The sequence below is a fragment of the Oncorhynchus mykiss genome, chromosome 7 (assembly GCF_013265735.2).
Source record: "Oncorhynchus mykiss isolate Arlee chromosome 7, USDA_OmykA_1.1, whole genome shotgun sequence".
NCBI classification, from domain to species: domain Eukaryota; kingdom Metazoa; phylum Chordata; class Actinopteri; order Salmoniformes; family Salmonidae; genus Oncorhynchus; species Oncorhynchus mykiss.
Genome location: NC_048571.1, coordinates 85,584,796 through 85,599,748, shown reverse-complemented (window position 1 = coordinate 85,599,748; position 14,953 = coordinate 85,584,796). Strand labels below are relative to the sequence as shown.

Here is a 14,953-nt window from a genome sequence, read left to right as displayed (position 1 = left end):
ACTGGTAGGACTGCTACTACCAGCTCTACTGGTAGGACTGCTACTACCAGCTCTACTGGTAGGACTGCTACTACCAGCTCTACTGGTAGGACTGCTACACCAGAACTACACCTGTCGACGACACAAGTTTTTCTGCTTCCACGAGCACATCCAATGCTAGCATCAGTAATTCTATATTTGTTGTTAGCTCAGCTAGCATGGACACTGACAGTTGTGAATCTGATGCAGCCGAAGAACTACTGTCCCCCTTACCCGGGAAAGCACCAAGCTACTGCCCCTTACCCGAGAAAGCACCAAGCTACTGTCCCCTTACCCGGGAAAGCACCAAGCTACTGTCCCCTTACCCGGGAAAGCACCAAGCTACTGTCCCCTTACCCGGGAAAGCACCGAACAACAGACAGGGTCGTTGGACCATCGAAGAGGGGTTCACTTATATTGGGAGTAGTGCCTTTCCTCAGCCACAGTGTGTTATATGTGCTACAGTACTATCTCACAACTCTATGAAACCTTCACTCTTGCGTAGACATTTAGAAACAAAACATGTCAATTTGAAAAATAAGCCACAGGAGTTTTTTGAGCGAGAATAAAGATGACTGTCAAGTAGTAAGACATGTATAAAAGCAACAGATACCATTGATAATAAGAGGCTAGAAGTGTCTTACATGGTGAGTTACCGAGTGGCTAGGACAGGGAAGCCCCATACTATTGTGGAGGACTTCATTATTCCTTCTGCCGCAAATATGGCTGGAACAATGCTGGGGGGAAAAGACCCCAAAAAACTATACAGACAATGTCTCCATCAAACAACGCTGTTTCACGACGCATCAGTGACATGGCAGGAGATGTTTTGAAACAATTACTGCTTCACATACAAGCCAGTGAATTCTATGTGTTACAGCTGGATGAGTCAACAGAGGAGGCGGGCCTGGCACAGCTCCTGGTACATGTCCGTTACATTTATGGGGGGTCAATTAAGGAAGATATCCTCTTCTGCAAACCACTGGAAACCCTCATCAAACATGAGGATATTTGTTTAAATACTGGACAGCTTTGTGACATCAAAATCACTTTGGTGGTCAAGATGTGTTGGTATCTGTACTGATGGAGCAAAAGCTGGAGGTTGAATGTTTGATGGGGTACGGTACTATAAAAAGTTTGGGAACCACTGGAATAGGGAATATAATAGGGGATATGGGATAGAATAGGGAATAGACAGTACTATTACGGCTACTGTACGTGTTGTAAAGGATATTACTAATGCCCTAGATAATAGAAAGTACTGTGCCGACTATCTACAGGATAGAAGTCAGGCTGTTAGAGTCGACGGCATCCAGTCACGGCCATTGGAGTTGGTTAAAGGGGTCCCACAAGGTTCTATACTTGGTCCATTACCGTTCACTCTCTACATAAACAATATCGGCGATGAGATAAGTGTCAAATTCATTTATATGCTGATGACACTGTCATGTACTCTATCGCTTCAACGGCTGACCAAGCATCATCACTATTGGAGACAGGTTGTAAGATATTACAAGGGGTCTTTTATACAGCTTAAACTTGGTTTAAATGCAAAGAAAACACATTTTATGATTTTTTTAATAGGATCAAAATGTTGGTTGAAAATACACTTGCACTTACGAGCTTAGATGGCTCTCGAATTAATCAGGTCTCTGCCTATAAATATACTTAGGGATATGGTTGGATGATAAACTGTCTTTTAAAATGCATATTGACGAACTTTGTAAACGGCTAAAAATCAAGCTAGGCTTCCTCTATAGAAACAGGACATGTTTGTCCTCTACAAATAGAAGACACATTGTGCAAGCTACTTTTATGTCTGTTATAGTTTATGGGGATATTATTTACATGCATGCTTCGGCATCAACACTTATATCGCTGGATGCTACTTATCATTGTGCACTTAGGTTTATTACGGGTGCTACAGAACTCACCACTGTGTTTTATATCACAATGTGGGTTGGGCTTCGCTGTCCGTGAGACGAGAACGACATGCTCTCGTGTTTGTCTATAAAGCACTTCTGAATAAGCTACCTTCTTATTTATCATCACTCATCAATATTAGAATTAGAATTCCTAAAACCAGGTCTCAAGCATGGATTAAGCTTGAGGCCCATGTGATTTCCAATGAGTTGGGTATGGCTGCCTTTTCCAGTTACAGTCCTTGCCTGTGGAATAGCCGGCAGACTAAACTTAAACCTGAGACTCTTGTCCCCCTGTCGCTAATTTTAAATATTTAGTGGAGGATTTTTATTTTTGTATTGCTTGTAACTGTTTCGGGTAATGCAAGTTCTTGTGCTGTTCGGGGAATAACCTGTTAGGGGAATAACATGTTAGGAGAATAACCTGTTAGGGGAATAACCTGTTAGGGGAATAACCTGTCAGGGGAACAACCTGTTAGGGGAATAACCTGTTAGGGGAACAACCTGTTAGGGGAATAACATGTTAGGGGAATAACCTGTTAGGGGAATAACCTGTCAGGGGAACAACCTGTCAGGGGAACAACCTGTTAGGGGAATAACCTGTTAGGGGAACAACCTGTTAGGGGAATAACATGTTAGGGGAATAACATGTTAGGGGAATAACATGTTAGGGGAATAACCTGTTAGGAATAACCTGTTAGGGGAATAACCTGTTAGGAGAATAACCTGTTTGGGGAATAACATGTTAGGGGAACAACATGTTAGGGGAATAACATGTTGGGGGAACAACCTGTTAGGGGAACAACCTGTTAGGGGAACAACCTGTTAGGGGAACAACCTGTTAGGAATAACCTGTTAGGAATAACCTGTTAGGAATAACCTGTTAGGGGAATAACCTGTTAGGGGAATAACCTGTTAGGAATAACATGTTAGGGGAATAACCTGTTAGGGGAATAACCTGTTAGGAATAACAGGTTAGGGGAATAACCTGTTAGGAATAACATGTTAGGGGAATAACCTGTTAGGGGAATAACCTGTTAGGGGAATAACCTGTTAGGAATAACCTGTTAGGGGAATAACCTGTTAGGGGAATAACCTGTTAGGAATAACCTGTTAGGAATAATCTGTTAGGGGAATAACCTGTTAGGGGAATAACCTGTTAGGAATAACATGTTAGGGGAATAACCTGTTAAGAATAACCTGTTAGGGGAATAACCTGTTAGGGGAATAACCTGTTAGGGGAATAACATGTTAGGGGAATAACCTGTTAGGGGAATAACCTGCTAGGGGAATAACCTGTGTGTAAATGTAACAATCTTCTGCTGTATTTGTTTGTGTTATCTGTGATGGTTTTGTCTTGTGTAGTTTCTTAATCATTGTACCTGAACTGTATGTGTAAACATGTATACGCAGGGCCCAGCTGTAACAGAGACCTTGGTCTCAGTCTGTGTTCCTTGTTCAAATAAAGGTATAAAAAAAAATGGATATAATATGGAATAGGGAATAGGGGATAGAATATGGAATAGGGGATAGAATAGGGAATAGGGGATAGAATAGGGAATAGGGGATAGAATAGGGAATAGGGGATAGAATAGGGGATAGGGGATAGAATAGGGAATAGGGGATAGAATAGGGGATAGGGGATAGAATAGGGAATAGGGGATAGAATAGGGGATAGGGGATAGAATAGGGGATAGAAGAGGGAATAGGGGATAGAATAGGGAATAGAATAGGGGATAGAATAGGGAGTCATTCTATAGAGGGGATAGAATAGGGGATAGGGGATAGGATAGGGGATAGAATAGGGAGTCATTCTATATAGGGGATAGAATAGGGAATAGGGGATAGAATAGGGAATAGAATAGGGGATAGGGAATAGGGGATAGAATAGGGAATAGAATAGGGGATAGGGAATAGGGAATCATTGTAGGTGCTACACTGTGAGAACTGGGTCACATGTAAATGAATGTGAATGCTGCTGTGCTGTCTGATGATGACGTGTAAAGGGTTAGTGGTTAGGTTTAGGAGTTAGGTTTATGGTTTGGGTTAAGTTTCATGTTAGGGTTAGGGAAAATAGGATTTTCAATGGAAATTAATTTTGGGTCCCCAAGAGGATAGAAGAACATAATGTGTGTGTGTTTTATACCATGTTGACGTGGCAAACTGAACACTGACAAATTGAATAGGAACAGGAATACCATTTAGAGTAGGTTTTATGTCAAAACTATTTCTCAATATTACAAGAACAGAATAAAGAACAGAAAGCATTTGTTTCACATGCAGGATTAGACGGATGTCAGTGCTTGTGTCTGTATCGGACTTTGTGTTACTGTGGAAAGTGAACATAAAACAAAAAATTGTAGAACATCTGACGACATTATAGAACAGCAACAACATTCTAGAACCGCAACAACATTCTAGACCAGCAACAACATTCTAGAACAGCAACGACATTCTAGAACCGCAACAACATTCTAGAACTGCAACAACATTCTAGAACAGCCACGACATTCTAGAACCGCAACAACATTCTAGAACTGCAACAACATTCTAGAACAGCAATGAACATTCTAGAACAGCAACAACCTTCTAGAACAGCAACGACATTCTAGAACCACAACAACATTCTAGAACAACAATGACATTCTAGAACAGCAACGACATTCTAGAACAGCAATGACATTATAAAACAGCAACCACATTCTAGAACCGCAACAACATTCTAGAACTGCAACAACATTCTAGAACAGCAACAACATTATAGAACCGCGATGAACATTCTAGAACAGAAACAACATTCTAGAACAGCAACGACATTCTAGAACAGCAACGACATTCTAGAAGCTCTCCTCCTCTGGAACTCCTCTGATCCTTGTGTAATCTCCTCCTGTCCGGTCCTGTCCTGTCCTGCCCTGTCTCTCCAGTGCTCTTCATACTCTCCTACCACTACTCTATATCATTGTACACCACCATACTAAAAGTGCGGCGAAAGCTTTGGGCTTATCAATAATTCACAAGCAAGCTTCTCCTGTTTCTTATTATAGGGACCTTTATGGCCAAAATGATATAAACACCCCTTTAAATGAGTAGATTCTGCTATTTCAGCCACACCCGTTGCTGATAGGTGTATAAAATCGAGCACACAGCCAATACTTTAAAATAAAGTAAAATAATGGTTTGCCCATATGAATGTACCCTACGACGTCACTGCAGTGAGACAGACGTTCTTCTTCTTTTGTTTACATGTTTTATTATCTCTCTGTCAAACTGTGTTCAACCGTGTTGGATCTTGTTTCACGAGGACCACAATGGAAATAAGTCCCAGACTTTAATGTATTTCACACCAGCTCACAGAACAGGACCGCCGACTGTTACATCACTACAGAACAGGACCGCCGACTGTTATATCACTCACTACAGAACAGGACCGCCGACTGTTACATCACTCACTACAGAACAGGACCGCCGACTGTTACATCACTCACTACAGAACCGGACCGCCGACTGTTGCATCACTCACTACAGAACAGGACCGCCGACTGTTGCATCACTCACTACAGGACAGGACCGCCGACTGTTACATCACTCACTACAGGACCGCCGACTGTCGCATCACTCACTACAGAACAGGACCGCCGACTGTTACATCACTCACTACAGAACAGGACCGCCGACTGTTGCATCACTCACTACAGAACAGGACCGCCGACTGTTGCATCACTCACTACAGAACAGGACCGCCGACTGTCGCATCACTCACTACAGAACAGGACCGCCGACTGTCGCATCACTCACTACAGAACAGGACCGCCGACTGTCGCATCACTCACTACAGAACAGGACCGCCGACTGTCGCATCACTCACTACAGAACAGGACCGCCGACTGTTACATCACTCACTACAGAACAGGACCGCCGACTGTTACATCACTCACTACAGAACAGGACCGCCGACTGTCGCATCACTCACTACAGAACAGGACCGCCGACTGTTACATCACTCACTACAGAACAGGACCGCCGACTGTTACATCACTCACTACAGAACAGGACCGCCGACTGTTACATCACTCACTACAGAATAGGACCGCCGACTGTTACATCACTCACTACAGAACAGGACCGCCGACTGTTACATCACTCACTACAGAACAGGACCGCCGACTGTTACATCACTCACTACAGAACAGGACCGCCGACTGTTACATCACTCACTACAGAACAGGACCGCCGACTGTTACATCACTCACTACAGAACAGGACCGCCGACTGTTACATCACTCACTACAGAACAGGACCGCCGACTGTCGCATCACTCACTACAGAACAGGACCGCCGACTGTCGCATCACTCACTACAGAACAGGACCGCCGACTGTTACATCACTCACTACAGAACAGGACCGCCGACTGTTACATCACTCACTACAGAACAGGACCGCCGACTGTTACATCACTCACTACAGAACAGGACCGCCGACTGTCGCATCACTCACTACAGAACAGGACCGCCGACTGTCGCATCACTCACTACAGAACAGGACCGCCGACTGTCGCATCACTCACTACAGAACAGGACCGCCGACTGTCGCATCACTCACTACAGAACAGGACCGCCGACTGTCGCATCACTCACTACAGAACCACCGACTGTCACATCACTCACTACGGAACAGGACCGCCGACTGTTACATCACTCACTACAGAACAGGACCGCCGACTGTTGCATCACTCACTACAGAACAGGACCGCCGACTGTTACATCACTCACTACAGAACAGGACCGCCGACTGTTACATCACTCACTACAGAACAGGACCGCCGACTGTTACATCACTCACTACAGAACAGGACCGCCGACTGTTACATCACTCACTACAGAACAGGACCGCCGACTGTTACATCACTCACTACAGAACAGGACCGCCGACTGTTGCATCACTCACTACAGGACCGCCGACTGTTGCATCACTCACTACAGAACAGGACCGCTGACTGTTGCATCACCCACTACAGAACAGGACCGCCGACTGTTACATCACTCACTACAGGACCACCGACTGTTGCATCACTCACTACAGGACCGCCGACTGTTACAACACTCACTATAGAACAGGACCGCCGACTGTTACATCACTCACTACAGAACAGGACCGCCGACTGTTGCATCACTCACTATAGAACAGGACCGCCGACTGTCGCATCACTCCCTACAGAACAGGACCGCCGACTGTTACATCACTCACTACAGAACAGGACCGCCGACTGTCGCATCCCTCACTACAGAACAGGACCGCCGACTGTTGCATCACTCACTACCGAGTTCCAAACTGCCTCTGGAAGCAACGTCAGCACAATAACTGTTCGTCAGGGAGCTTCATGGCCGATCAGTCGCACACAAGCCTAAGATCACCATGCTCAATGCCAAGCGTCAGCTGGAGTGGTGTAAAGCTCGCCGCCATTGGTCTCTGGAGCACTGGAAACGCGTTCTGTGGGGTGATGAATCACGCTTCACCATCTGGCAGTCCGACGCTACGAATCTACCTGCCCGAATGCATAGTGCCAACTGTAAAGTTTGGTGGAGGAGGAATAATGGTCTGGGGCTATTTTTCCTGGTTCGGGCCCCTTAGTTCCAGTGAAGGGAAATCTTAACGCTACAGCATACAATGACATTCTAGATGATTCTGTGCTTATAACTTGGTGGCAATGGTTTGGAGAAGGCCCTTTCCTGTTTCAGCATGACAATTCCCCCGCGCTAAAAGCGAGGTACATACAGAAATAGTTTGTTGAAATCAGTGTGGAAGAACATTGCTGGCCTGCATCAGAGCCCTGACCTCAACCCCATCGAACACCTTTGGAATTAATTGGAACACCGATTGCGAGCCAGGACTAATCCCCCAACATCAGTGCCCGACCTCACTAACTCTCTTGTGGCTGAATGGAAGCAAGTCCCCCTCATCAATGTTCCAACATCTAGTGGAAACCCTTCCCAGAAGAGTGGAGGCTGTTATAGCAGCAAAGGGGGGAACAACTCCATATTAATGCCCACGATTTTGGAATGAGATGTTCGATGAGCAGGTGTCCACATACTTTTGGTCATCTAGTGTATGTACACAGAGCTCAGGTCGAGAGAAAATTTGTTATCTAGCGAAATCTGGTGCAATGATATGTTGTCCATGGTCCCTGACAAATGAACACATACATATAAATATGACTGGATTTAACTCACAGAGAGGAAAACTCTTACACACCATCTGTCTCTCAACCCATATTCCAGGGGTTAATAATTAAGCCATGAAAACGGTATTTGATACAGGAACAACCCATCCAGAGGAATAAACCCCACAGCCATTTTAGTTCCCCAAAGCTCTCTCCAACACTCCCCACTAACCTCCACTATGGATTATTCCCCTTCTAGGTAGAGGCCACTACAACGATCAGATCTGAAAAAAGAATGATTGATTCTAATAATATTCAGAGGGTTTTAAACTAATCCAAATCCCCACCAATGTAAACATGGAGTTGGGTACTAAAGGCTTTCTGACACACTGTGGCTACTGCACAGTTAGGGTTAGAGGTCAGAGGTTACCTGTGGAAATGTCTTTGTATACAAAAGCATCCCAAAGCTCCAAAATAGGGTTAGGATTAGGGTCATGGGTTAGAGGTCAGAGGTTACCTGTGGAAGTGTTTGTGTACAAAGGCGTCTCCGAGTTCCAGACCGACCTTCTCCAGGGTCTTTACCGGGTCTTTAAATGGTGTCTCAGAGTTCAGGGCTCTGAAGGAGCTGAAGTTATGGGTCCCCACCAGCAGGGAGGCAGCGTCGCGCATCGCACCAACATCCAAGTCACTGTGAGGAGGAAGAGAAGGCAGGGGGCATATGTTAAAGGGTAAAGGTTAAGGGTTATATGTATGTTAATTCCTGTAAAATGTGTGGACTGTTCTAAACACCTAAGAGACAGGTAAGCTGCTCCCAAAAGAGTGATATGACTTTCAATCAAATCAAATCAACTGTAAGGGGTGCAAAAGGTAACAGGTCACATGTCTCAGCCTCCAGTATTTATGCTGCAGTAGTTTATGTGTCGGGGGGGCTAGGGTCAGTTTGTTATATCTGGAGTACTTCTCCTGTCCTGTGTGAATTTAAGTGTGCTCTCTCTAATTCTCTCTTTCTTTCTCTCTCTCGGAGGACCTGAGCCCTAGGACCATGCCTCAGGACTACCTGACATGATGACTCCTTGCTGTCCCCAGTCCACCTGGCCGTGCTGCTGCTCCAGTTTCAACTGTTCTGCCTTATTATTATTGGACCATGCTGGTCATTTATGAACATTTGAACATCTTGGCCATGTTCTGTTATAATCTCCACCCGGCACAGCCAGAAGAGGACTGGCCACCCCACATAGCCTGGTTCCTCTCTAGGTTTCTTCCTAGGTTTTGGCCTTTCTAGGGAGTTTTTCCTAGCCACCGTGCTTCTACACCTGCATTGCTTGCTGTTTGGGGCTTTTAGGCTGGGTTTCTGTACAGCACTTTGAGATATCAGCTGATGTACGAATGGCTATATAAATACATTTGATTTGATTTTGATTTGACATAGGAACTGGTATTGTACTAGGGGCTGACCTCGTTTAGTCCACTGGTCAATTATTTGGTCGATAGGCTGTTGGTCGACTGAGATGTCTTTAGTCGAAGCAAATAGCAAAAAAACAAAAAAATATGAAATAATACTAATAGGTTTTGTAGTGTCCTCTTCACGACTGTCTTGGTGTGTTTGGACCATGATAGTTTGTTGGTGATGTGGACGCCAAGGAACTTGAAGCTCTCAACCTGCTCCACTACAGCCCCGTCGATGAGAATTGGGGCGTGCTCGGTCCTCCTTTTCCTGTTAGTCCACAATCATCTCCTTTGTCTTGATCACGTTAAGGGAGAGGTTGTTGTCCTGGCACCACACGGTCAGGTCTCTGACCTCCTCCCTATAGGCTGTCTCATCATTGTCGGTGATCAGGCCTATCACTGTTGTGTCATCGGCAAACTTAATGATAATGATGGTGTTGGAGTCGTGCCTGGCCGCACAGTCATGAGTGAACAGGGAGTACAGGAGGGGACTGAGCACGCACCCCTGAGGGGCCCCAGTGTTGAGGATCAGCGTGGCGGATGTGTTGTTACCTACCCTTACCACCTGGGTGCGGCACGTCAGGAAGTCCAGGATCCAATTGCAGAGGAAGGTGTTTAGTCCCAGTGTAGTGATGAGCTTTGAGGGCACTATGGTGTTGAACGCTGAGCTGTAGTCAATGAATAACATTCTCACATAGGTGTTCCTTTTGTCTAGGTGTGAAAGGGCAGTGTGGAGTGCAATAGAGATTGCATCATCTGTGGATCTGTTGGTGCGGTTTGCAAATTCAAGTGGGTCTAGGATTTCTGGGATTATGGTGTTGATGTGAGCCATGACCAGCCTTTCAAAGCACTTCATGGCTACAGACGTGAGTGCTACGGGTCGGTAGTCATTTAGGCAGGTTACCTTAGTGTTCTTGGGCACAGGCACTATGATGGTCTGCTTGAAACATGTTGGTATTACAGACTCGGACAGGGAAAAGCTGAAAATGTCTTAGGCACAGTGCCTTCGGAAAGTTTTCAGACCCCTTGACTTTGTCCACATTTTGTTAGGTTACAGCCTTATTCTAAAATCTATTAAATCGTTGTTTTTACCCATAATGACAAAGTAAAATGTTTTGCTAATTAATACACATTTTTAAAAAGTATTCAGACCCTTTACTCAGTACTTTGTTGAAGCACCTTTGGCAGGAATTACAGCCTCGAGTCTTCATCAGTATGATGCTACAAGCTTGGCACAAATGTATTTGCGGAGTTTCTCCCAATCTTTCTGCATATCCTCTCAAGCTCTGTCAGGTTGGATGGGGAGCATCACAGCACAGCTATTTTCCGGTCTCTCCAGAGAAATTAGATTGGGTTCAAGTTCGGGCTCTGGTTGGGCCACTCAAGGACATTCAGAGACTTGTCCCGAAGCTGTGTGCTTAGGGTTATTGTCCTGTTGGAAGGTGAACCTTCGCCCCGTCTGAAAGCGCTCTGGAGCAGGTTTTCATTAAGGATCTCTCTGTACTTTTCGCTTTTTGCCTCGATCCTGACTAATCTCCCAGTGCTGCAGAGATGGTTGTCCTTCTGGAAAGTTTTCCCATCTCAACAGAGGAACTCTGGAGCTTTGTCAGAATGACCATCGGGTTCTTGGTCACCTCCCGGACCAAGGCCTTTCTCCCCAGATTAATCAGTTTGGCCAGGTGGCTGCCACCTCTAGGAAGAGTCTTCTTACATTTAAGAATGATGGAGGCCACTGTGTTCTTGGGAGCCTTCAATGCAGCAGAAATGTTTTGGTACCCTTCCCCAGATCTGTGCCTCGACACAATTCTGTCTCGGAGCTCTACGGACAATTCCTTTGACCTCATGGCTTGGTTTTTGCTCTGACATGCACTGTCAACTGTGGTACCTTCATATAGACAAGTATGTGCCTTTCCAAATCATGTCCAATCATTTGAATTTACCACAGGTGGAATCCAATCAAGTTGTTGAAACATCTCAAGGATGATCAATGGAAACAGGATGCACCTGAGCTGAATTTAAAGTCTCATAGCAAAAGTTCTGAATACTTATGTAAATAAGGTATTTCAGTTTTTTATTTCTTTATAAATCTGTTTCACTTTGTCATTATGGGGTATTGTGATGTCATTATGGGGTATTGTGATGTCATTATGGGGTATTGTGATGTCATTATGGGGTATTGTGTTTGTTCCTTATCTTCTTTTCTCTTGATCAGTATTTTCCACAACTAGTTACATTTATTCCAAACATTCCCCTGTTTCGAGTTATTTGTCAAGTCCTCAGCATCCCATTTAGCTGTCCCATGTGTTACAGTGTTCAGAGTTTGCTGGAACCAATTTATTGATGTGATTATGATTATGCTATGGGCCCTATTGTGCCCTCTACGGACAGGATTAGTTTTACTGGGGGAGGTTCGGTAATGTAATTATATACACAAAACACCCCATCTGTAGTTTTAGTCCCGTCCGAATCTGCTATGTCAATCATTTTTACATGGCAGGAGAATATTCCAGACAGAATAACCTACTGTTTTTTTTTGGTTTTGTTGGCAAACTCCCAAGATCCTCTGATAATACTAGTTCCGTGCGAATCGACATCCCTGTGTTTTGAGAGAAGTGTCTGACAGTTTGACAGGTGTTGCTCGCGGTTTGAGAAAGAAAACACAACAACGGATCGGAGAAATCAAAACAAAGCGCTGTGTATAAACTATATATGAAATACCTACATGTAGCTCATCAACTTTCCCAGTGAAGGCTTTCGTTTATATGTTTTGTGCATATATATATATATATGAACTGAATATTGGCAAATGCATCAGTACAAAAATATTGAGCCTCTTTAATGCAACCCTTGGTGTTAATAGATGGCAACGCAGCAGTATACAACTAACCTAAAGGTTTGGAAATGATAAGTTAACTTTCTCATCCGTAGCCCTTTAAAAATGCATCTCAAGTGCACTTGCACTGTTTAGCTCCCATCTGAAAGCTGGGCGGCATTTAGGGCGTACTACCGATCACTGAAATACCCTAATGATTAGGATCACACTTCCTCAATTCAAATATTATGCTGACACTATAGGATGGTTCGGGAATGGTTTAGAAACACGGGAATCAAGTTATCAGCGTGTCACTGTCACCTGGACATGTCTTCACGCCTAGAATAAACAACTGTCCATTTATTTAAATAATAATACAATAATAATTACAGGGGGGCAATTTGGGAGAAAAAAACGAATCGTTCTCTGGAATAACGGGCATTCTGGAGAAATAATTACATAACCAACGTACCTCTAGTAATAATCAAAGACCTATTCTTACGAAGATGTGCATACGATGCATACACGTGTCACGTAAAGAGAGCCAGGGTTAAGGGAATGTTTTTCCTAGACAAATTAGGGATTTCGGGTAACAGAACTTTTCAGTCAGAAATGGCTGTAATTAATGTTGCAGCTTCAGCAACACACATGTTGATGTTCTGTGGTGGTCGCTGCGGCCGGGAGGAGAGAGCGACGACGGCTGCTAGTCACAGTCACCAGGCCCGGACTATATCATCAATTGCTGGTCGGTCTCCCTCTAGTCATTTTTGAGTCTTAATTATTTCATCAAACAGTTCAGACAAGCTCAGTGCATATAGTTGATTTGATTAAAACACATAGGATGTTTTGACCAATTTATTGGTCAAAAGAACAGAGGCCTCGTGGTCAACTAAGATGTTTTTTTTGTGTGTTTATTTTCAGGCGCAGCCCTGTAGTGTTCCCTCACTGTTCTGCTGAATACCAGGGATCCTTATGGATGGGAGGGAGGGAGAGAGGGAGAGAGGAGGAGGGAGTGAATAAGAGAGAGAGATGAAAGGAGGGATGGATAGAGGCTGAGGGAAAGAAAACAAGAGAGAATTGGAGAGTGAAAATGTAAGAGACAGGGACGGGGGAATAGCGGGAGGGAGAGCAACAGAGGGAGAGACAGATAGAGAGAGAGAGCGAGAGCGAGAGGGAGAGAAAGACAGAGAGAGAGAGAGAGAGCGAGAGGGAGAGAGGGAGAGAGGGAGAGAGGGAGAGAGGGAGAGAGAGGGAGAGAGAGAAAGAGGGAGAGAGAGAGAGACAGAGGGAGAGAGAAGCATACATGCGTGGGTGTTGTTCTGCATCTGTATAAGCCTGCAGCTTATTTTGGCCTACTTTCCCAAAAAAGTGAAGAGAGTAAAAGGGGAGGAGAGGAGGAGAAGAGGGGAGGGTGGAGGAGAGGAGGGGGGGAGGAGGAAACGAAGGGGGAGGAAGAGCAGAGGACGAGGAGGGGAGGAGGACGAGGGGAGTAGTGGTAGGCGAGGAGCGAAAAAAAACACTCTTGAGATGAAACATTTCACGCTACAACTTTCCTCATTCCCTGTTACATAAACCACTCCATTCTCTAACATCTCTTTTGTTATCCTCTCTCTCCCTCTCCCCCTCTCTCTATCCCCTTATTGCTCTCTCTCTCCCCCTCTCTCTATCCCCTTATTGCTCTCTCCCTCCCTCTCCCTCCCTCTCTCTCTCTCCCCCTCTCTCTCTCCCTCTCTCCCTTTCTATCTCACTATCTCTCCCTTTCTAGGTCTCTCTCTTTCCCCTTCTCTCTCTCTCTCTCTCTCTCTCTCCCTTCCCCCCTCCCTCCCATCTCACCTTCTCTCTATCTCTCTCTGTCTTGCACCTCTCTGTCGCCTCCCTCTTTCTCTTGCTCGCCCTCTCTCTGATCCTGACTTTTGTCTGTCTGTCTGCGTCAGTTCAGATATCTGCACTTCATGTGTCTGACTGGGTCAGATATCTCCACTTCATGTGTCTGTCTGGGTCAGATATCTCCACTTCATGTGTCTGTCTGGGTCAGATATCTCCACTTCATGTGTCTGTCTGGGTCAGATATATCCACTTCATGTCTCTGTCTGGGTCAGATATCTCCACTTCATGTGTCTGACTGGGTCAGATATCTCCACTTCATGTGTCTGACTGGGTCAGATATCTCCACTTCATATCTCTGTCTGGGTCAGATATCTCCACTTCATATATCTGTCTGGGTCAGATATATCCACTTCATGTGTCTGACTGGGTCAGATAGCTCCACTTCATATCTCTGTCTGGGTCAGATATCTCCACTTCATGTGTCTGACTGGGTCAGATATCTCCACTTCATGTGTCTGACTGGGTCAGATATCTCCACTTCATGTCTCTGTCTGGGTCAGATATCTCCACTTCATGTGTCTGTCTGGGTCAGATATCTCCACTTCATGTGTCTGACTGGGTCAGATATCTCCACTTCATGTGTCTGACTGGGTCAGATATCTCCACGCCTTAATTTGCTGATTCTCTACACTTCGTGTGTTATTTGCCTTCATTATTCACGTATTGCAAACTCTATTGTCTTAGTGTGAGTGAGTGTGATTCCTGAGCTG

At 45.0% G+C, this 14,953-nt stretch overlaps 1 protein-coding gene across 3 annotated transcripts in view; it reads right to left on the bottom strand.

Annotated features, from left to right (window-relative positions):
* pusl1 (pseudouridine synthase like 1) overlaps positions 1-14,953 on the bottom strand; it is a 66,139-nt gene that overhangs the window by 18,183 nt on the left and 33,003 nt on the right. For all 3 annotated transcript variants that reach the window (XM_036984263.1, XM_036984265.1, XM_036984264.1), the window contains one exon: positions 8,616-8,786. In XM_036984263.1, the coding sequence (XP_036840158.1) occupies positions 8,616-8,786 (171 nt within the window). The remainder of the gene's footprint in view (positions 1-8,615; positions 8,787-14,953) is intronic.